The 23,195-nt window shown below is 47.3% G+C and overlaps 1 protein-coding gene across 3 annotated transcripts in view; it reads left to right on the forward strand.

Annotated features, from left to right (window-relative positions):
• ALK (ALK receptor tyrosine kinase) overlaps positions 1-23,195 on the forward strand; it is a 626,252-nt gene that overhangs the window by 588,693 nt on the left and 14,364 nt on the right. For all 3 annotated transcript variants that reach the window (XM_079969155.1, XM_079969156.1, XM_079969157.1), the window contains 4 exons: positions 1,564-1,750; positions 13,745-13,835; positions 14,541-14,605; positions 15,885-16,014. In XM_079969155.1, coding sequence (XP_079825281.1) covers positions 1,564-1,750; positions 13,745-13,835; positions 14,541-14,605; positions 15,885-16,014 — 473 coding nt within the window. The remainder of the gene's footprint in view (positions 1-1,563; positions 1,751-13,744; positions 13,836-14,540; positions 14,606-15,884; positions 16,015-23,195) is intronic.

A 23,195-nucleotide genomic window follows, 5' to 3' on the forward strand; every position in this document is an offset into this window, starting at 1 on the left:
CCACACATTCTGCAAGAGCCCCATTTCAGTTTTCTACACTGGGGAGAACAAAGGCATTTCTGTGGAAGGCAAATTAAGGGCTAGACATGACTTTCACACAGTTTGGTCCTGCGTTGTTGTTGTTGTTGTTTTCTTCTGCAGACAGCTGGCAAAAACCACACCCTGAGTCTGATAGGGACCTGAGTCTATAGCCTTGCACCAGGTATTTTCAATGGGAGGAAATCCCTTATGGGGCCTTTCCTTCACTTGCGAACTTCAAGGGAGGGCTGGATCTAATCAGGTTCATTGCAGGGGGAAAGGGTTAAAGCCCCCCCCCATGTCATGGTCTTGATCCAGCTCAGAGGAGGGCGCATTGTATAACAAGCAACAGCTTTACATGAAGCCCAAAGTACCTGACAAATGCCACATCTGTTTTGGCCCTGTGGGGTATAAAGAGAAATACATTGTAAGAGTATTTGTGATGGTTACTTCTTCTTTTCTTTTCTTGGTACCTATAATAATAATAATTTATTATTTATACCCCACCTATTTGGCTGGGTTTCCCCAGCCGCTCTGGGCGGCTCCCAACCAAATATGAAAAACATAATACAGCATTAAACATTAAAAGCTTTCCTATACAGGGCTGCCTTCAGATGTCTTTTAAAAGTAAGATAGTTGCTTGACATCTGATGGGAGGGCGTTCCACAGGGCAGGTGCCACTACCTACATTTATGGGCTCCTGGTTGCAATTTAAAATCTTTTACAACTAAATAGGCCATCATGCACTCTGGGGTACTGGAGGAAGTTTTACATGGTGGGAGGCTCTCAGACCCAGCACCCAGGGTTGGCGCTAGTGTGGGCCCTGCTGTGGCCCTAGCAGCTCTCTGAGAAAGTTGGGTGCTGACACTGGGCCTGTGTGTGTGTGTGTGTGTGTGTGTGTGTGTGTGTGGATAGAGAGAGATATGAGGAAGAAGAAGCACATGCATTCCAAAATAAATGTGGTAACAAATAACATCCATGATGGTGCACCAAGGAGTGAGGCAGTTCCAATCTTCCACAGGGTGAATGGGTGCCTCTAGTTGTGGCAAGCTGTGATATCATTCAACAGTGACACTTATCTCTGAGGTTGGGCGCCTTTGTGGGATGGTGCCTGCTGTGCCCCGTGATCTGACATGGACATGGGACCTCTGACATGTGTTTTCCCAGGCCAGCGCAACATCAAATTGGCCTCGTGCTGGCCTGGAGAGTGGATTCCAGCCTGACTGACACTTGGCCAATCACCGACTGTTGGTATGTGCACAGCACCCCTCCCATACACCTTGCCTTGACAGTCACTCTGTGGTGGTCTGCCTAAACAGCACAGCACAGACCTCCGTGGGCCCTAACCATCCATCAGCACTTGATTGTCTGCCTCATATGAACTACAAGTATTACATCGCCTCCTATCTTAATTTCAAAGCTGAAAAGAAACCCCAGCTTCAGACTGAGCGGCGTAGAAGTAACCAGAGCTCTTAGTGCAAATTGCTTTTCAAGGTGCACTCAGATGAAAGCCCAAACCCCTAACTTACTGTGCTCTGTTTCTAGTGTACCGTCGGAAACACCAGGAACTTCAAGCTATGCAGATGGAGTTACAGAGCCCTGAGTATAAACTGAGCAAGCTGCGAACCTCCACCATTATGACTGACTACAACCCCAATTATTGCTTTGCAGGGAAGACCACATCCATTAGTGACCTCAAAGAGGTGCCCCGGAAAAATATCTCTTTGATAAGGTAAACCAGCCTCGCTGACTTTTTTATGCTCGGATGCGCTCTGCGGCAAATGTGCACAAGCCGATCCACACATGCGCCTTCTACTTTTGTCTGGCAGTATCACACACTCATCATTATTCACAAGACTGCTGCTGTGGCAATGGTCTTCTGGGTGTGAAGATAGTGGAGAATGGATGGAAGCTGGATCTCTGCCCTCCCCTCAGGTTGTTCAGCCTGACAGAAAGGGAGAAAAGTTCGGCACCTGCTTCCTATGGATGATCCAAAGAGCTATCATATATAAAGCTCTGTAATTCCTCAGGCACTGGCTATAATTTGCCCAGGCTCTCTTAGACAGCACCGACATCTGGCGCAGTGACCTTTTGGAGGTTCTGCCAGTGCTTGTGACTGGGTCTCTGGCAATAAAAGTGACATCAGCAAAGGCACCTGCTGTGCTAGGCACTAGAAAACCCAGATATAGCAGCGCCAGTCTAACATGGATCTCGATTTGGGGGGAAAGCATTAGCAAGTTAAGGTAAATTCCAGTATGAGAAAGTTAATTTTAACCCTTCTCTGTGTATTTAGAGTTGTAGCTGACCCTGTAAGGGTATAGAAAGGAGGGTGTATATTTCCCCCCCTAACTTTGTGTACCCCCTCACATTCAGTTGTTGCTTCATATGCTCAAACCCCTGTGTACATTAAATAATAATAATAATACACATGCAAATTGAAGATTTCACTAAAAGGCTATTCCTCACTGAGAGGCAGAAAAATTAAGCCCGTCAAATATGTTGGGGTCGAAAAGATCTCAAATATGGTCAGATTTCACACTTAATACAACAGCTGATTCATACCAAAGAAGCAGTTAGAATTAAAAGTTGTTAACATTTTAATACATACATCCCAAAGGATTTGAGTGGCAGGGGAGGCCAGGGAAGGTGGGGAAGAAAGATTTCTGAACTTTATGCTTTACATGAGAGTCATTACAGTCTATGGGTACACTATCTCTCTTGCACTTCTGAGTTATAAATAACAATCCTTAATGAAGCTTTATGTGTCCAACACATATGTTTGAACTGTGAATTAATTGGGTCTAACTAATTAAAATGCTCAAATGGTGTTCCAACCTCGAGGAGGATGGGGGAGCCTAAATTTCACTTGCCACTGTTTGCATGGTTGGCTTTCAGTTAATGGTTTGTTGTCAGGGACTCAGCGGGAGCGCAGGGAGGAGAGGAGATGGAAAGCGAGGGGGAGCAATCCGAGGGCAGCGTAGGAGAATATGACAGCAGCCCGATAGATTCCATGAGCCTCTCCAGCGAATCGGAAGATTCACAGAAGGGGGCGCCGATGGGCAGGGCAAGGGGCGACCCAAGGGGGACACCCCAGAAGCAAGGGGCCAGCGGGGACTCCCAGAGCAGCAGTTGCAAATCAGGACCAGCTTCCCCACCAGAGCGTAGTGGGGGGGAGGAGTCCCAGGTGTCAGAGCCCACATATGCACCACCAGCGAGAGAAGATGAGTCAGGGTGGACCACGCCTCCATCGGAGAGCGAGTTAACGGTTAAGAGGAAAGTTGCAGGCTGGGCGCGCGCGCCAAGTTCAAAGGTACAGGCGAGCGGCACAGAAGGTAGCCCGGATAGGGAACCAGGTCCTAAAGCCCGCCGGAAGGAGGGGCAAGAATCGTCAGGGTCAGCGTCAGAGGAGTCCAGGAAGGATGAGACCCTAGCGGGCAGGAGGGCCCAGAGGAGAAAGGAATTTAGGAAGAGGTGGAGCAAAGCGAGAGTCTTAAACTGGTGTGGAGGGGGAGGAGACTCAGACAGGACTTCGCCGGTCTAAGGTCGGGACGTAGAGCTGCACGCTGCGGCTTTAAAATGGAGACTGAATCTCAATAAAGACTTTTGTACATAACTACAGCCTAGCGTTGGTCCTCTGTGAGCTGGGACCTGGAGGCAGCTCTGACAGTAAGTCCTGTCTCAAATTTCAAAGAACCTCGCAACGTGAGAGGACGCAGCGAGGGGCGAAGATTGGTGCTTCGCGAGCTCACAAAAGCAGCACAAGATGACTACAGAAGAACGACTGGCAGCTTTGCAAGAAGCCGTGGTACAACTTAACGCAGAAATACGAGCGGCAAGGAGGAGAGAAGAGGAATCAGATGCTGTCTGCAAGGATCTGCAAAACAGGTTGGAAATGTTGACTAAACAGGGGCCACCGGCAGCCAAATCAGAAGGGATCGGGCTCGGGAAGAGAGGGGGGAGCCTGGTGTCGCATTTCGATGGGAGTCTGCAGCAATATCCTAACTTCAGAGCAGACGTAGTTTTTGCGCTAAAGTTGCTGGAGAAGGACTTTAGAGATGAGCAGGAGAAAGTAGGCTTCATACTAACGCATCTCCATGGAGAAGCTAAAGCGTGGTTGCGCAATCTGTGGAGAGATAATGATCCAGCCCTCCAAAACGCAAAAGCCTTCATTAAGGCGATGGACGATTGTTTTTTATCGGAGATAGATGTGGATGTCGCTAGAAAAGAGATTCACGGTCTGAAACAAGGCAGAGCCACTGTAAGGCAATATCATTCCCGCTTTTTTGCATTGGTCAACGCGCTGGGATGGGAAAAGGACTCAGCGTCCGTGAGGGACCTGTTCTGGGAGGGGCTCAACGGGGCTGTGAAAGACGAAATCGCAAGGGGGGAGAGGCCACGGAGCACTCAAGAAGTGGTCCAGAAGGCGTTGACGATTGGTGTGCGGCTGGAAGAACGTCCCTGGAGCAAAGATGAAGGGCGTTGGGGACGCACGCCAGCAAGGGCACCTCCTTTCTTCCCCAGAGACTCAGCGCGCGCTCAATCCACGCCTCCACTGGGAGGGGGAGAGGAGCCGATGGAGATAGGTGGTGCCAAGGCTCAGTCAGCGACCAGAGCCCTCACACCAGGAGCAGCCAAGGTGAAGCCTCCTAGAGGGAACAGGAAGTGTTACATCTGCGAAAGTGCTCAGCATATGGCAAAAGAGTGCCCCCAGAGGCTCCACAAGCACAATGCAGCCTCAGCAAAAGTAACAGAAGCAGCTCAGCAGAGGGAACCGCAGCAGGGAAACGACGAAGTCTGGCTGGAAGCAGAGCCGCTGGGGCCCAGCCAGACGAATCAGTGAAGCAGTCCCCAGGAATCTTACAGCCCACAGACCCCCTCCCGCCCAAACCAGTGGTGCAGCTCACCGCAACACTCCAGCTTCCCAATGGGCTCACCATGGAAGTGCCTATTACCATTGACTCTGGTAGCAATGCAGACTTTATGGGGGTGGATTTCATCAAGCAACATAGCATAGCGCTCCTGCCTGCCACGATGCCCCTGAAAGTAGTGACAGTCGATGGAAGAGAATTGCTGGGGGGACAGGTGGTACAGCAAACGCCGCCAATGGTGATGCGCATTGGAAATCACCGCGAAGTCATCAGCTTCAACGTCACCCAACTGTCAGACACGCCCATAGTGTTGGGCATGAGCTGGTTGGACAGGCACAGCCCGGCATTGGCATGGTACCAGCGTAAATTGACCTTCTGCTCCTCCTACTGCGCAGAACATTGCATCATGACTAACCAGGAGGACGAGGGGCAAGAGGATGACCCACAGCTACAACTGGGCATGCTGCAAGCTGTACCCGACAAATACAAGGCGTTTTTGGAGGTCTTCTGCGAGAAGGAAGCGGACAAGCTGCCTCCCCACAGACCCTACGACTGCAAGATTGACCTCCTGCCGGGGGCAACGCTGCCGACCGGAAAACTGTACTCCATGTCTGAAGACGAACTGCAAGAGCTCAGGGAGTTCATAGATCACAATTTGAAGCGGGGATTCATCCGAGAATCCAAAGCAGTGGGGGGCAGTCCTGTGTTCTTTGTGAAGAAAAAAGACACGCCCCAGAAGAGGCTTGTAGTTGATTTCAGAATTTTAAATTCGAAAACCAAGCCCACGGCTTTCCCGATGCCCAAGATCGACGACTTGCTCGCGACGGTGAGGAAGGGACGCATCTTCACCAAGCTGGATCTACGAGGGGCGTACAATCTTATACGCATGCGAGAGGGCGACGAGTGGAAGACGGCCATGTTCACGCCCTTGGGCACCTATGAGTATAGGGTTATGCCTTTCGGTTTACAAAATGGCTCCCACTGCTTCCAAGCCTTCATGCATCACGTGTTAGCGGGGCTCCTCTACAAGAAGTGTGTCTGCTTCCTGGACGACATTCTGATCTTCTCGGAATCGCAGGAGGCTCACGAGAGAGATGTCAAGGAAGTCCTGCAAAGACTACGGGAGCACAGGCTTTACGCCAAGCTGGAGAAATGCCAGTTCGACATGACGGAGGTGGATTTCCTGGGCTACAAGCTGTCCGACAAGGGAATCGCCATGGACAGCGCCAAGGTACGATCAGTACTGGACTGGAAGGGCCCGCGCAATCGGAAGGAGGTCCAGAGGTTTGTCGGCTTTGCTAACTTTTATCGCAAGTTCATCAAGGGTTTCGCTATGCAGACGGCGGCCATCACGGACACCCTCAGCTCCAAGAAGAAGAAGTTCATCTGGACGGAGCAGGCGGAGCAGTCCTTTCAGAAACTCAAGCGTCTTTTCGCTTCCGAGGAACAACTGCTGCATGTGAACCCCAGCAAGCCCATGAGGGTGGAGACGGATGCCTCCGACAGAGCCGTGGGGGCAGTCCTGTTGCAGCGAGACCCGCAAGGGGATTGGAGGCCGTGTGCTTTCTACTCCAGGAAGCTCAGCAAGTCGGAGCAGAACTACACCATCTGGGACAGAGAGTTGCTGGCCATTCATGCAGCATTCAAGGCGTGGCGGCACTTCCTCATCGGAGCCAAACACACGGTGCAAGTTCGCACGGACCATAAGAACCTGGAGTACTGGCGCACTGCGCGGTTCCTGAACCAGAGACACATCCGCTGGGCGGAGTTCTTTGCGGATTTCGACTTCAGGATAGAATATATCCCTGGAGACAACAACGTCATGGCTGATGCGCTATCCAGGAAGCCGCAGTATCTGGAGGAAGCAGCACCGGTAGCGGCCAAACACATTTTCGCACCCAAGGCGTGGGCATGCGCTTCTGCCACAGTAGACCTGGAAGCGATACGGCGCGAGCTGCGAACAGATTCCTTCGCGCGCTCCAAGATGGAGGAGGTGCGCAGCGGCACGGCAAAGGACGACGAGTTCCAGATACGCGACGGACTGCTCCTCCGCAAGGGGGCCATCTACGTACCGGGAGATGAACTCCGCGCGACAGTACTGCAACAGCTACACGACGCACCCAGCGCCGGACATTTCGGCAAGGAAAAGACGGTGGAATTAGTAGCCAGAGACTTTTGGTGGCCCAAGATGCGGGGAGAAGTCGCGGAATACGTCACGAGGTGCGACACCTGCCAAAGGGCCAAGCCAGTACACAGACCGCCGGCGGGACTGTTAGAACCGCTACAGACCCCGTCCGAACCGTGGGAGAGGGTAGCCTTGGACTTTGTCACTGACCTGCCCAGCTCGAGGGGCAAAACAGCAGTACTCGTGGTAGTCGACATGTTCACCAAGATGGCGCACTTCATTCCTTGCGCGAAGGTGGCCACAGCGGAACAGACAGCCAAGCTGTTCATAGACCACGTGTTCAAGGTACACGGCCTGCCACGGTCTATCCTGTCCGACAGGGGGCGTCAGTTCATCTCGAGTTTCTGGCGGAAGCTGATGGGGATCCTGAACGTCAAGGTCAACCTAGCGTCGGCAAGACACCCGCAGACCAACGGACAAGCGGAGAGGGTCAACGCCGTCATGCAGCAGTACCTGAGATGTTACGCCAACCAGCAGCCCTCGACCTGGGTGGACTATCTGCCCCTGGCCGAGTTTGCCTACAACAACACACAACACGTGTCCACGGGGGTGACACCGTTTTTTGCCAACCACGGGCGACATCCCAGGACCTTCCCGGGCTTAGAGAAGGAGGGGGAGGGGGAGCCACAGGGAGCAGAGGCATTGGCAGAGGAGTTACAGGAGGTCCATGAACAGCTCCGTAGACAGTTAGACCTAGCAAAACACGTATACAAGATGCAAGCAGACAAACACAGAAGAGTGGGGGAGGACATAGGGGTAGGGGACTGGGTCTGGTTAGCGGCCCAGGCAGTGCCGGCCAGATCCTTAGCTAAGAAGAAGCTAGGACACAAGCAGTTGGGCCCTTACCTAGTCGAGGCACAGATCAACCCAGTGGCTTTCCGTTTGACACTACCGGAGGGTTCCAGAATGCACCCGGTCTTTCATAGATCGGTGCTAACGCCCTACAAGGCACCTCACAGGTTTCAGGAGCCAGGAACAGCTCCCAGTCCGCTTAGAGATGCACCCATGACAGGGGGGTCGCCGAGGGCGGGGCCACTCAACGAGGTGACGGAGATTTTGGACTCGAGATGGGGGGAAGAGGGAGTCGAATATCTCATCGCAAGGGAAGGTGCCCCGGCCAGCGCCAACAGCTGGGTGCCGTACTATGCGGTGGAGGAGCACTACCTCAAAGACGAGTTCCACGCACTCTTCCCACACAGGCCCATGCCGGAGGATTATTTTGACGAATATCTTTTCACCCCCACACTCTCAGCCAGTACGTTTCAGGGGTTCTCCTCGGCTGAGGAGATGGTTCCAGAGACTACCTCGCCGGAGGGGTCGGTCTCAGACTTGGGTGCGGAGCGCTCTTATTGGTGGGACACTCAACCCGAGGAGGAGTGGCGCAGGAGACTGCTCAGAGGGCCCTGGCACGCAGACTACCCAGAGGAAATGGGGGAACAAGGGGGCATGGACGGGTTGGGGGAGGATCCTGGTTTCGAGCACGCCGGCAACGAGATGGAAGCGGAGGAGAGCGACGTCGATGTACCCGTCACGGACTGGCAGCATGCCAGGGGGGAAGACCGGTATCCGGCATGCACCCCCACAGCATTGGAGCACCCGGAACCCACGCCAGAAGAGGGGGAGGGGGGAAGGGGGGGCTTCGAGGGGGGGATGGATGTCAGGGACTCAGCGGGAGCGCAGGGAGGAGAGGAGATGGAAAGCGAGGGGGAGCAATCCGAGGGCAGCGTAGGAGAATATGACAGCAGCCCGATAGATTCCATGAGCCTCTCCAGCGAATCGGAAGATTCACAGAAGGGGGCGCCGATGGGCAGGGCAAGGGGCGACCCAAGGGGGACACCCCAGAAGCAAGGGGCCAGCGGGGACTCCCAGAGCAGCAGTTGCAAATCAGGACCAGCTTCCCCACCAGAGCGTAGTGGGGGGGAGGAGTCCCAGGTGTCAGAGCCCACATATGCACCACCAGCGAGAGAAGATGAGTCAGGGTGGACCACGCCTCCATCGGAGAGCGAGTTAACGGTTAAGAGGAAAGTTGCAGGCTGGGCGCGCGCGCCAAGTTCAAAGGTACAGGCGAGCGGCACAGAAGGTAGCCCGGATAGGGAACCAGGTCCTAAAGCCCGCCGGAAGGAGGGGCAAGAATCGTCAGGGTCAGCGTCAGAGGAGTCCAGGAAGGATGAGACCCTAGCGGGCAGGAGGGCCCAGAGGAGAAAGGAATTTAGGAAGAGGTGGAGCAAAGCGAGAGTCTTAAACTGGTGTGGAGGGGGAGGAGACTCAGACAGGACTTCGCCGGTCTAAGGTCGGGACGTAGAGCTGCACGCTGCGGCTTTAAAATGGAGACTGAATCTCAATAAAGACTTTTGTACATAACTACAGCCTAGCGTTGGTCCTCTGTGAGCTGGGACCTGGAGGCAGCTCTGACATTTGTTGTAGGAAATAGGTTCACACTGTTTTGAGTTTTAGCTCCGGACTGTTCATGCTCGGTGAGCATGCCAAACTGAAGAGGGCCCAGTCTATTTCCTGTAAAAGTCTGACTTTGGAAGCATGTGTTGCACCCATCCCTTTGACGAGGAGGGTGTTATTGGGTTGTTGTTTTTATTTTGATTATATTGTGGTTTGATATTTTGATTTTGTTCTATGAAGCGCCCTGAGATTTCTTAGTATAGGGTGGTATATAAATTCAATAAATAACATAAAAATAAGAACAAGAGTACACCGTCTGCAATAAGGAATCTTAGGCCCAGATGGGCCCCAGGGAGCACTGCATTCTGGCATTGCCCTACACTGGCAGTGAGGAAATCACCAAGTTTTAATCCATCTGGAGCATGACAGGGAACCCAGGGAAGCGAAAGAAGGAAGTAATGGGGAGGGTATTGTGTGCTGCACTTTACATTCGGCTTTTTAAAAAATGGTGGCCCTGTGCCAGTAAGAATGACTTTCCTGTGTCAAGAGTAATTGGTAGCTGCTATCATGACAATGTCATTTCAGCTTGTAAAGCTATGTGGTGATGATGCCTGTTCGCTGGAGAGCATGGCATGCTGTGTGATCCTAGTGTAGTAAGAAATTATAGCGCAGTACAAAAAGCCAAGGAACTAGCTAGGAGCCTTAATCAAGCATCTGAAAAACACAAGGCAGAAGCAGCTCCTAATTTATTATATCTGCACAGAGGGCACATTGGGGGGGGGGACAGCTTTGCCGTGGATCTTGTTCCCATGTTTGAGGGGGCAAATCTCTAAATTGTCGGTTCAGATTCCCTAGTGTGAGGCAGTCTTCCTCACAGTACATGCTGTGGCACTCTTGAAATAAAGCTACCAACTGAACAGAATACAGGCCATCTAACATTTACTCGAACCAGACAATATCCATTAAAGAGCCAAAAAATAAAATTTATAGCAACGATTGTTGGCTTAGATGTACTGCTACTGCTGCTGCTCAGGCACCAAAGGTCTAATAATGTAGCAGGATCCAAGTGCCAAGCTCTTACCTCCACCCCAGGCTAGTCCCAGCTGGAATTGTGCATTTTAGACCATGAGAAAACAGAGGTAAAAAGAAAAACTCAGGGGGGATGCAACCACCTATCTCCCACGCCATGTCTGCTTGACTCTGATCGCCTGTGCTGCCATAGAAGCTTCATGGAGAAGAAAGAGAACTTTTGTCTCTACAGAGACACCACCACAGGTGATGACTTGCAGGAGGCATTGCTGCTATCAGTCCTATAAGGATTAGGCAAAGCAAGAGGCTCATATGGTTCCAGCTGATTCTATAAGGTTGCTGTCCTCTCCCTGGCTTCTCTGCATGAGACTCCCCGTCGCTGATTTCCGTCAGACCCCCAACCCGGACAGTTGTTCTGTATAATATGAGTTTGCAACCAGCTGTTGCAAGAGCAATTGGTAGGGGGCTGTCTTTCTTTCCTCATCATGGTTTGGGTCCTGGGAAAACATAATATTCCAGGACCCAAGTACTGCTATTGAAAGAAAATCCTGTGCAAAACCTACCTATGGTTTTAAATTAGCTTCCTGGAAAAGTCCTAAGCAAGTCTGTTGGCAATTTGATGACTCCACTATTGTGTACAGTATTGGTTTTTAAGTTATCAGTATAAAATTCAGCTAGACAGGTTTTGCAAGGCCCCTCCTTCTGAGACAGTCAGTCCATCACACTTGTCAGAAATCTGTCATCTCCTCCTAATGGCCCCTTAAGGTGCAAAAAAATAAAATAAAATCCATCTCTTAGTTACTTTTTTATGTTGATTTCTAGAATAGTAATTGGCGATGTTCTTTGAGATGAAATTGTTTTATTGATGCAGTCTTTTCCCTAGGAGAAGACTGTCTGCATTGTTCTGTGCTTCGTGTTTATTGCTTACTTTTCTTGCTGTTTCCTGTGGTGTTTCAAGCCTGCTTTCAATATTTTCCTTTCTGCACAAATATACCCAATCAGTTGCAACTCTCTGTGCATGTGAGACATTGGGTGATAGCTGCCTTTCCCTCTTCTTCCTCTACCTACCTCCACAAACACGCTGAGCCTTCAACTCAATGAGCCCCGGTGGCCGTGTTCTGCCTCTGGACGCCCAAAGCCCTCCTGAGATTTGCCTGCTTCTCTGCTGCACGTATAACGTTTTTATATTTTTATTAATCAAAGGCTGGAATGAGCAGTGACACAAAACTTGTGTAATGAGCACACAGGAGAAAATCTATCTTAACAGGGTGCATGATTTATTTATTTGCTCTTTTTCTGTATTCTTTTAAATAATTAATCCCGAAACCCACTTTATAAAAATTGTTCAACATCTACAGTAATCATGCTTAGCTTTGGCACACAATTACTCTGCTGTGAGTCTGGGGTGCCATGCAGAATTTGTTACTCCCATTGTACACTTCCAACATGCTAAGGCCACGGTCTGTAGTCAGCAGTTGCAAACCACCTTAATATCCCCAGTAGATGACTTATGCCAGAATAAAGATGGATGGGTATGATATTGTTGATTCTTTTGGACCATTCAGCATCCTTCGATACCATCATCCATGTTATCCTTATGAGTCCATCAAACATATAATCCTTCTGATTGGACTATGTGGGTGGGAACTGGGAGCACCATGCTGTAGTTGTTTAATTTTTAGCTGGATGGTCAGTTCCAGAAAGGACTGCAATGTTTGTGGTATTGGCCCCCTAGAATAATTCCATCTTGTCCCCCATGCTTGTCAACATCAACTCAAAGCTGTTGAATGAGGTCATCTGAAGATGCGGACTGAGATGGCACCCAACTCTGCATCCCTTTTCATCTCATTCTCGTGGGCAGTAGAAGCAGTCAACCAGTGTCATGGACTGGTTGGATGGAGATGAATGGTGGGAGGAACCAGCTGGGGAATCACCAAGGGAAGAAGGCTCAGAGTCCGGGGAGTGTTGGTGGGGCAACAGTGAGTGGTCAGAGGAAAAAGAGGGGGGAAACTGGGAAGAGTAGTTGTCGGAAGCTGATGACTTGTCTTCTACCTCTACTGTCAGAGGAAGAATGCCTCTTATTGCCTTTTGCTGGGAGTCACAAGTGGGGAGATCACTCAAGTCCTGCTTGCTGGCTTCCATTGGTACCTGGCTGGTCACTTTGAGAACAGGACCTTAGAATAGCATAGGCCTTTGGCTGATCCAGCAGGGCTGTTACAAATTTCCCCTCACTTTGTCCTGTACTGCATATGAAAGCAGGATTTTGCCCATTTTGCTTCCCTGCTCCCCGCACAATGTATTCTACCAGTGGGGATGGGGGGCACGGTTCATCTTGCTTACATTTAGAGTCAGTTGAATGGGACCCCAGGGATCATCCAGTCCAACCCGCTGCGATGCAGGAATCCTGCCCACAACATTACAGTTTCATTACAGAAAGAATCCCGATCAAGCCGTGGCTATTTTAGTCTTAGTCAAGGCAGCCCAGCATATTCCCCTTTTGTTGGGAGAATGGACCTTCCCATAACTCAAGTATAAGTGATCAGCTGCCATAGTAGACACCATAGTTAGAGATGGTTGGGGTTTTGGGGGATGTTTTTTTGAAGCAGTAATTTTTATGGGTAAGTTGCACTAATGAGGCCTTTGCGTAACTAAGGGGTTGGCCAAGTACAGGTGATTTATTGCCATAGTAGCTAATGGGCAGAGATGTTGTTTGGAAGCAGCAAGTCAACATAATGTATAATGTGTCATTATGCGATTATTCTTTTTATTTTTAAAAAACCTTTCCTTTTTCTAGGAGCCAAAAATGATTAATTCACAGTGAAAACATATACAATGTAATTTAGTTCTGGGGTGGACTTCAGGGTGTTGGAACATCACAAATTTATGCATAAATACAAATTCTGAATATTTCATCAGCATCCGTGCCACTGAACAAGGGAGTTGAGGGTGTTGCTAGTGACAAGTTCCTCTGTGGAGTGTCGATTAGTGCCAATGGTAACATTACATTAACAGTACTCCATGTAACCAGTTTGTAACTTGCCATAAAGCGGGAAGCAGGAATGAACAACACAAAATGTCAGGGGTGCAGAACTTCTTTCTCTTTCCCTAAATGAATTTTCACTAAATGAACATTTGACAGTGTGCATTCAATGGATTTACATAGGCCTAACCTTTCTCCGTTTTGTATGAAATTGACATATTGAGATATGTGTGGTATTTTAATCCTCCTTCCCTTTTCTGATTTGTCTAGGGGTTTAGGCCATGGAGCCTTTGGGGAGGTGTACGAAGGTCAGGTGGTTGGGATCCCCAGCGACCCCAGTCCCTTGCAAGTGGCTGTAAAAGTAAGTGGAAAAACCAGTGACGAGTGTCCATGGTGGTTGTTAGGTGCCATATTTCATCAAATGAAAGCAGCATGTCTGAGTTCACTATCTTGGTTTCTCCTGATTATGGCAGGTTGGGGAAACTGAAGAATCTAGAATGTCTCTTCAGAAATCAGTATCACTTTTAGTTCAGCACAATGGCAGATTTTTAATTCCCAGGCACATCTTTAAAGACTCCAGTTAGTTGAAGAATTTCTGGGTGCTAGAAAGGATCCTCTAAGCCAGGCATGGCCAAACTTGGCCCTCCAGATGTTTTGGGACTACAACTTCCATCATCCCTAGCTAACAGGAGCAGTGGTCAGGGATGATGGGAATTGTAGTTCCGAAACATCTGGAGGGCAAGTTTGGCCATGCCTGCTCTAAGTAATAGCATGATCTCCTGTTGCCTTCCCCTTCTGCATTCTGATGCTTTCTAGGTTTACAGCCGTTATTGTGGGTGGTTCCATCAACAGACAACTGGAGTTTTTTTCTTGCTTGGAGACAGAGTGATGGGAAAACAGGTTTCTGCCTGTTTTACAGCTCTTAAATACAGAGTGCCTCTGTCGATAAGAAAGGCAGCAACTGTAAAATTTCCTTGTGAGAGGAATGGAGTCTATAATAGGTCCGTGCAGGTCCATGAGAAGGACAGTTTGTTCACGTTTCTCCTCTTACTTCTTTCTTGTCTAGACTTTGCCAGAGGTTTGTTCAGAGCAAGACGAGCTGGATTTCCTCATGGAAGCTCTAATAATCAGGTGTGTTAATTCAAGTTGATCAATGGCCTTTCAACCTCAGCAGAATTGAAAGCAGTGGGGGGGGGGATTGTTGGACTGCTTTTATGCAGGTGAAATCCATTTCAATAATACATAACATTTATATAATGCTTTAAGAGTGTTCAAAGTGGTTTTTCTTGTTGTATTTCTTACAACAACTTTTTAAGGTAGGTCAGCATTATTACCCCCAAATTACCTGAGGTGGGACTGAAGCTGAGAGACAGAGGGCATTGCCTAGGAATTGTTGTTGTTGTTGTTGTTGTTTTGTTTGTACCCTACCCATCTGACTGGGTTGCCTAGCCAGTGAGTTTATGGCAGGAACAAGATTCTCCCACAATGTCTCTTTGGCCGCTAAGTTTATTTAGTTCATAAAATTTATACATGCTTGACTGTAAACAAACAAACAAACAAAGCGGTTTACAAAAAGATAAAAGAAGAAAATCAAGAAGAAAAATTACAGCAATAGCTTGAAGCGTTCAAAACGTTACAATATTAAAACAGGTATTCACACCAGCTTTCTAAGTGTCTGGCTAGGCTTGTCTACACAATCATGTTTTTACCTTGTTTTACAAGAACAACACCACTTCGAAAGGGATAACGTTTTCCAAAGCAAATGCTCACTTTCAGCGGTAGCAATGAGTAAGCCCATTGCCACCTCCCTTCACCATTTGTCAAGGGAGAAGGTGGCAACAGAGGAAGTTGCCTTATAACCAAGTTCAGACCATTGGTTCATCTACGGTGCATTGCCTACGGTGACCAGCAGCAGCTCTCCAGAGTTCCAGAAAGGAGTCTTTCCCAGCCCTATCTGAGTATCTTCCTCCACACTCAGTTGCTTCCCCTGTTTGTTTGTTTGTTTGTTTGTTTGTTTGCTTGCTTGCTTGCTTGCTTGCTTATTATTATTATTATTTAAAGGGTTCAATTCTGTGGTTCTCCAGTGTGAATTTTTCACTAGCCAAATGCTTTTCCTACCTTGCCATATCTAATGCAACCATACCTTAAGAGTAGATACGCTTTGGCAAATGGACTAAATCAGGCATCCCCAAACTCAGCCCTCCAGATGTTTTGGGACTACAATTCCCATCATCCCTTACCACTAGTCCTGTTAACTAGGGATGATGGGAGGTGTAGTCCCAAAATATCTGGAGGGCCGAGTTTGGGAATGCCTGGACTAGACCAATAACTGAAGCTGTCAGGTTCTCAAATCTGCCCAAGCAAGTATTTACCGTTTGATTTAAAAGCTGTTTCTTCATCTCCTTTTCAGCAAGTTCAACCATCAGAATATCGTGCGCTGCATTGGGGTGAGCTTGCAGGCTCTGCCACGCTTTATTCTGCTGGAACTCATGGCTGGAGGAGACTTGAAATCTTTCCTGAGGGAGACACGGCCTAGGCCGGTAAGGAGGAAACAGTTGCTTAATGCTGGGATCTGAGGTCCTTGTCTACAAGTAGGTCTCCCTTGGTTAAATGTAGCCTAATTTTCTTCACATATCTCAACTGCTTCCTTTAAAAGAATCTTTGTGGGGGTTTTGTGGCTCTTCCTCTCCCACCCTTTCTTGAACTTTAGAACTGTTAGGGGAGATATATGAACACGGAGCAGGTCTTGTGCTGATGGGGTAGCTGAGCAACACTTCACCATGCAACCAGCTTGCACCAGGATCCATAGGTGCCAACTCCCTGGGGCCCTGGGTGCCCGATCACCCACAAAATTCCCCATGAAGGGGCCAGGCACCCACAAATTTTGGTGCCAGGCACCCACGGTCAGGGGACCAAGCTGGCACTCCTAGCGAGATCTTTGAAGTGATCTTCTGTTTCACTTGAACGTAGGGGAGTCTGTATGAAGAGAGAATCTACTACCATTCTAAATATCAGCATAATAAAGCTGCAGTTGTTACTCTACCTGTTTCTCAGTTCTGGACTGGATGAAAGGTACAGATCTCTTGGATCAGACTGTTCCTACTGTTTCAAAATTTGCAAGTTTTCAAGGTATATAACACTCTTCCTCAGTCATGAATAAATAACATTTACGCATTCATTTTTTGGAGTGCTGCTGCATAATTTTGAGAATAGAATTCTTGCTAGAAATATTGAACAAGGAACTGGTGTTACAGGAAGGAACTGATTGAAAAGGGCATCAAGAAGTCTGAGTCTTTGTTTGAGGATGCTAATAGCATTGTTACCCTATAAAGGTGGTCTGGAAATATGCTGGTTCTCTTTAGCCAAAGAAAGAAAGCAGCGTCGTGGAAAGAGTTCAAATTTATTGCAGACTGCATTAAGAATAAATGATCCAGAGGAATTCTCCAAATTCTGGACCCTGAATACAAAATTCAAGAAACCTTTATAACATTCTGTTTACATGCTTAGCTCATGAATGATCCCTTTCAGCAGCATGATTTGATAACAGAATGTGTGTACAGCTTGTGGACTCCTCATGTTCACTTCTGTATTTTTTACTGTATTTTTGGTTTTTATGGAAGCCGCCCAGAGTGGCTGGGAAGGCCCAGCCAGATGGGCGGGATATAAATAATAAATTATTATTATTATTATTATTATTATTATTATTATTATTATTATTCTAACTGGTTTACAAAAAATATGCTCTACTATCTGTACCATGGCATCAGATAGTTTATAAATTCACTCTTCTTCTGTCACATGCAAAATGTTGCATTTTTGGTAGTCTGTTACATGAAGCGGTCAGTTTGGAGCTTCTAGTCTCTTCAAGGCCACTTTGCCTTTCTGGTATGTGAAGCTGATAAGCGACGCCCTGCTTGTTAGCAAAAAGACAGGTTGAGGTACATAAAAAATCTCTGCTTAGCTAGGTATATACTTTTATGCAGGACAATGGCACCGATACATTTTGGTTGTGACTGAGAACATGTTAATGCAGGCTCAGCACTTAGCAGGCTGAGGTCAGCTGCATATCAGAAGCATGTTCTGTGACACAGGGTGAGAGCATGTCAGTATAGGGGTATTCTGTACTTCACCTTCCAGCTAGCCTGAAGGAACATGTCAGCTCTCCTGCGTTTCAAATCGGCAAAACCTCTTCTTGGTGTCCTGCTAGCTGCTGATAGCAGACTGTAAGCTGTTGTTCAGTAGGAACTGACTCAAAGCAGAAATAATAGTGCTGTGAAAGCAATGTATGTTCAGAAATGCCTGTCTGCTGTGTTGACCCCAGTGAGTCTCATTCCCCTGGGTTCCCCAGTAATGACACTCAGGTATCAGCATACGTAGTTCTTTCATTTTAAAACGTGTTTTTCAAATTACTAGAGTGTCTTCCCATTTTACTGACCAGGGCCGACTTCATGAAAAAGATAACTTTGTATAATTGCTTTTTCTCCTGTCATGCAGAGAAATTGCAGCCACTGCTAAATAGTGACTGTCATGTCAGAACAGATCCAGGGCGTAATGAACTCACATAGCACACAACTTTAGGGGAGCTGAAATTATTATTATTATTATTATTTTTAAAGACACAATCCGTTTTAAATAAAAGCTGATTTAAAGGAACTGAAGAATATAAGAAGAGGCCTGCCTGATCAGATGAATGCCGTCTAGTTCAGCATTCTGCTTTGCTAAGATCCCAAGCTGGACCTGAGCACAATAGCTCTCTCCTGTGCATGATGTAATATAGCCACCATTTGTAGCACAGACTGATAGCCTCCATCAGTTTTAAAATTCTCCTTTAAAGTTGGTGGCCACCATCATTACATCTTGTGGAAGCAAATTCTGTAATTCAACTTTGCACTATTTGGAGAATTACTTCTTTTTACCTGTCCTAGATCTCCCAGTCTTCAGCTTCATTTTATGACCTTAGGTGCTAATATGTGAGGAAAACCTCTTTGTCTCCACTTTCTCCGCACCAAGCCCAATTTTGTATAACTGTATTACATCCCCACACAAACTCACATTTTTAAAAACAAAACAAAACACCCAAAATATTGGAACCCTTCCTTAATCTGCTTGGTTTGCTTTTCCCAGTTGCACAACTATCATTTTTGAGGTGCAACAAACAGAATTAAACAAGGTACCCCAAATGTCATTTTTTAGATTTGTAAAAAGGCATTATGATATTGGATATATTATTTTCAATCCCTCTCTTAACAGTCCTGAACATGAAATTCAGCTATTTTTTACAGCTGCATATTGGGTCAACCTTTTCGCTGAGCTATTCTCCATGAGCCCTCTCTCCCTGCCAGTTATTTATCTCAATTAATGTATATTTTTCTCCCCAGCATGTATCACTTTGCACTTGCTTGCATTTGCCATTTTAATCCCCATTCACTCACTTTAGAGACATCCTTTTTAATCTACTAGCAATCCCTTTTTGTTTTGTTTTTACCACCCTGAATAATTGGTGCCACCAGCAAAAATAGCCACCTCAGATTAAGTCAACCAATGCACACCATAGGGAATCAAGGCTGTGTATAGTATTTTATTTTTTTCTTCTGAATGCTTACAGTATTATATTTGATGTAGTTTCAACACTTGTTTCCAACACTGAGTACAAAATGTCACCCAATATTCTGCTTTTTAACATTTGGCTACTCAAAGCTATCCCTGTAGCTGCTCAAAATGAGCTTTCATGGTCCGCATAACAACTGACAATGATACTTCGCGCATCTGAAAAAGAGAAATCTGGCTCACAAAAGCTTGTGGCTCAACAAATGTGCTAGCTTTCAAGGACTCGTTGGTGACATCTGCATAAAACTTTACAGTATGATTTAGCAGCTAGGGAGATGGTGATGAGCCTCCATGTTGTTGTTGTTTAGTCGTTTAGTCGTGTCCGACTCTTCGTGACCCCATGGACCAGAGAACGCCAGGCACTCCTGTCCTCCACTGCCCCCCGCAGCTTGGTCAGACTCATGCTGGTAACCTCGAAAACACTATCCAACCATCTCGTCCTCTGTCGCCCCCTTCTCCTTGTGCCCTCCATCTTTCCCAACATCAGGGTCTTCTCCAGGGAGTCTTCTCTTCTCATGAGGTGGCCAAAGTACTGGAGCCTCAGCTTCACAATCTGTCCTTCCAGTGAGCACTCAGGGCTGATTTCCTTCAGAATGGAGAGGTTTGATCTTCTTGCAGTCCATGGGACTCTCAAGAGTCTCCTCCAGCACCATAATTCAAAAGCATCAATTCTTCAGCGATCAGCCTTCTTTATGGTCCAGCTCTCACTTCCATAGCCTCCATAGGCCTGAGCAAAGCATGGGGCTTGTGTGTTCGACCTCTTACATGGCCAGAAGAATCAGGAATCCTGGTTTGCAACAGTTAGTTAAATAATTGAAATACTTTATTGTCACTTGTATCCAGTGAGATTACATGAGCAGCCCCCACTCAGCTCTCTTAGTCTTAATTCCCCTCATTTACTGACACACACACACACACACACACACACACACACACCAAACCTGAAAGTCAGTTGCCCTGTTGTTATCTTTTCATTCAGCAGCCTAACAGCCCATGGATAGAAGCTGTTCTTTACCCTGTTGGTGCAACTAATCATGCTTCTATATCTTCTGCCCGAGGGCAGGAGATTAAGAAAGTGCCGGCCAGGGTGTGAATCATCCCTGAGAATTTTCCTCACTCTCCTGAGGCGACGTTCTTCCGCAATGTCATCCAGTGGATTCACGAGACAGCCCATAATATATTGTGCGGTATTCACCACCCTCTGTAGGCACTTCCTATCAGATGATGTCAAACCAGCGTACCACACCGTGATGCAGTATGAAAGGACACTTTCTATTGTTGACCAGTAGAAGGAGATCATCAGATGTTGATTGACATCATTCTTCCGCAATACTCTGAGGAGATGGAGTTTCTGTTGGGCTTTCTTAACCACCTGGGTTGTATTTATTTTCCAAGTAAGGTCTTCACTGAGATAAACTCCTAGGAATTTAAAGGAAGAGACTCTCTCCACACAGCCCTCCCCGATGTACAGCGGGGCTAGTTCTCCTCTTTTCTGTAGCTTGAAGTTGGCTTGTTTATCAACTATTGTTTGTTGTAAACCAGGATTCCTGGCTTGTACGTAATGCTAGATGAAGATTCTTTGACAGCAAAACTAAACTCGGCCAAAGCCCTCCTGGGCAGAAGAAGGGGAGGTAGAAACATGAGAGTCCAACACTCCTCCATGTAGTGATAAACCGTGGTTTAATGTTACACAAAAACAGGGCCATAGAATCGGAGTTGAAAGTGGGCTCATAGGTCACCTTGTCCACTCCCTTCCCATGCAAGAAAAAAGCCACAATGTTTTTTCTGCAGCAAACTAACACAGTTATCCCTCTAGAATTATTCATAGTGAGTTTACACAATCAATATGTGGCTGTTTTTCTGTGGTTGGTTTCTTGGATTGAGAAGCAGGCCTGTAGATGTCATTTTTAAACGTTCATGCTCTCTAGCTAGGAGCGCAAGATGCTTTGTATTGTTGGTTGTTGCGGGTCACAACGCAGTTGTTGCAGCATGAGTCCTTACAGCCAAACACGTGGCAGGAAACAGGGACACACATAGTGACAGAATGTAGCATTAGCCAACCTGAGCTACAAAGAGTGGCGGCTAGTCATAGAGCACTGCATTAGCTCTCTTAACACAAATATGATAGGGTAAGTCAGACCATAGCAGTTCCTGCTGCTATAATGTACAAAAGCAAGCACCATGGAGGAAACTAGAAAAAAACAAACACATGACAAGATCTTTGGAGAAATAAATGAGACCTCAAAGCTCTGGCAGGAAAAATGTGCATCCATGTGGGTTTTAATACAAACACAGACCCTTGTGGAATACAGATAAGAGAGACTTCTTTGACTGTGTAAACCTGCACCAGCAATCTGAATCGACATAGTCTAAGACTGTATTTTATTTTATTTTATGTTTTATTATATTTTATACTCATTGAATATGATTTCCTTCACTTGCATTTCACCTTAATTCAGAAAATTCTCCGTTGGAAGGTCATTATTTCTCCAATAATGACATAAGACTGATAAAGGCAGAGACCCAAAGCTGTCCAGATTCTTGAAATTGAAATGTGCAAATACTCTGAACATAACAAACTCCTAAGGTGTTAAAAGACTTCCCTGCTCAAGGGTTTTTCACATAGAAAAGCAATCAGGAGAGGTTTTTGGTAGATAAGCAGTAATTTCCCTTCTTTGTGTCCTGCAGCATGTTGCTCAAAGCAGTGATTATGCTGAACAATGGAGTCAGTTTGTTTTGCGGTCACCTTTCGGAAGGTTTGACCTAACAAGGGGATGCGTCGCTTTAATGCTCCCAGCCCTTCCCTCCCTCCGAGCCACAACCACACAGTTTCCAGCTGGCTGCATCATCCCTTCATCTGGGGAGCAAGAGTGGCAAGGAGCTGCAAAGTGAATTTCCTTGGCATTTCAAGGCTACCCCAGTGCTCTGCATCTCTGTACAAAATGGGCCCAAATGCTTCATGTCTCAAACAAATTACCCTGTTAAATTGCCCTTGGCAAAAGAAGAGCCTCTACTTTAGCGGAGACCAAATAAAAGGCAGCAGAGGCGCTTTTCTTCTTCAACTAAGAGTTTTATATAAAACTTAGCAGTAGCCTTGCCTACCTGGCAAGGGCAATTCTAATGTCATCACCTGGGTCTGTTGTACCAAGATTGCACAGAGATCCACAAAGGGACAGAACAAAGATTTACACAGGTCCATGGATTCTGCTCTCTCCAATCTTACATACTCAAAGAGTAGGGCAGGTAAGGAAGAAGAGCAAAAGATGGTGCTTATGACAGGAGTCTGAAGCTCAACATCAAAAAATGGTCTGAAGCTCAACATCAAAAAAACGAAGATCATGGCTACTGGTCCCATCACCTCCTGGCAAATAGAAGGGGAAGAAATGGAGGCAGTGAGAGATTTTACTTTCTTGGGCTCCATGATCACTGCAGATGGTGACAGCAGCCACGAAATTAAAAGACGCCTGCTTCTTGGGAGAAGGGCAATGACAGGCCTAGACAGCATCTTGAGAAGTAGAGACATCACCTTGCCAACAAAGGTCCGTATAGTTAAAGCTATGGTTTTCCCAGTAGTGATGTATGGAAGTGAGAGCTGGACCATAAAGAAGGCTGATCGCCGAAGAATTGATGCTTTTGAATTATGGTGCTGGAGGAGACTCTTGAGAGTCCCATGGACTGCAAGAAGATCAAACCTCTCCATTCTGAAGGAAATCAGCCCTGAGTGCTCACTGGAAGGACAGATTGTGAAGCTGAGGCTCCAGTACTTTGGCCACCTCATGAGAAGAGAAGACTCCCTGGAGAAGACCCTGATGTTGGGAAAGATGGAGGGCACAAGGAGAAGGGGGCGACAGAGGATGAGATGGTTGGATAGTGTTTTCGAGGTTACCAGCATGAGTCTGACCAAGCTGCGGGGGGCAGTGGAGGACAGGAGTGCGTGGCGTTCTCTGGTCCATGGGGTCACGAAGAGTCAGACACGACTAAACGACTAAACAACAACAACAACAATGACAGGAGTGTTGTGTCACATCTGTTCGTATTTTGCTTTTCTTGGGTATCATTAGTTGGACGAAGCTGGGGATTGTTACAACTTTCAGCTATAGAATTTCCCTCTCAA

Source organism: Podarcis cretensis (assembly GCF_951804945.1).
Source record: "Podarcis cretensis genome assembly, chromosome: 3".
Taxonomy (NCBI): Eukaryota; Metazoa; Chordata; class Lepidosauria; order Squamata; family Lacertidae; genus Podarcis; species Podarcis cretensis.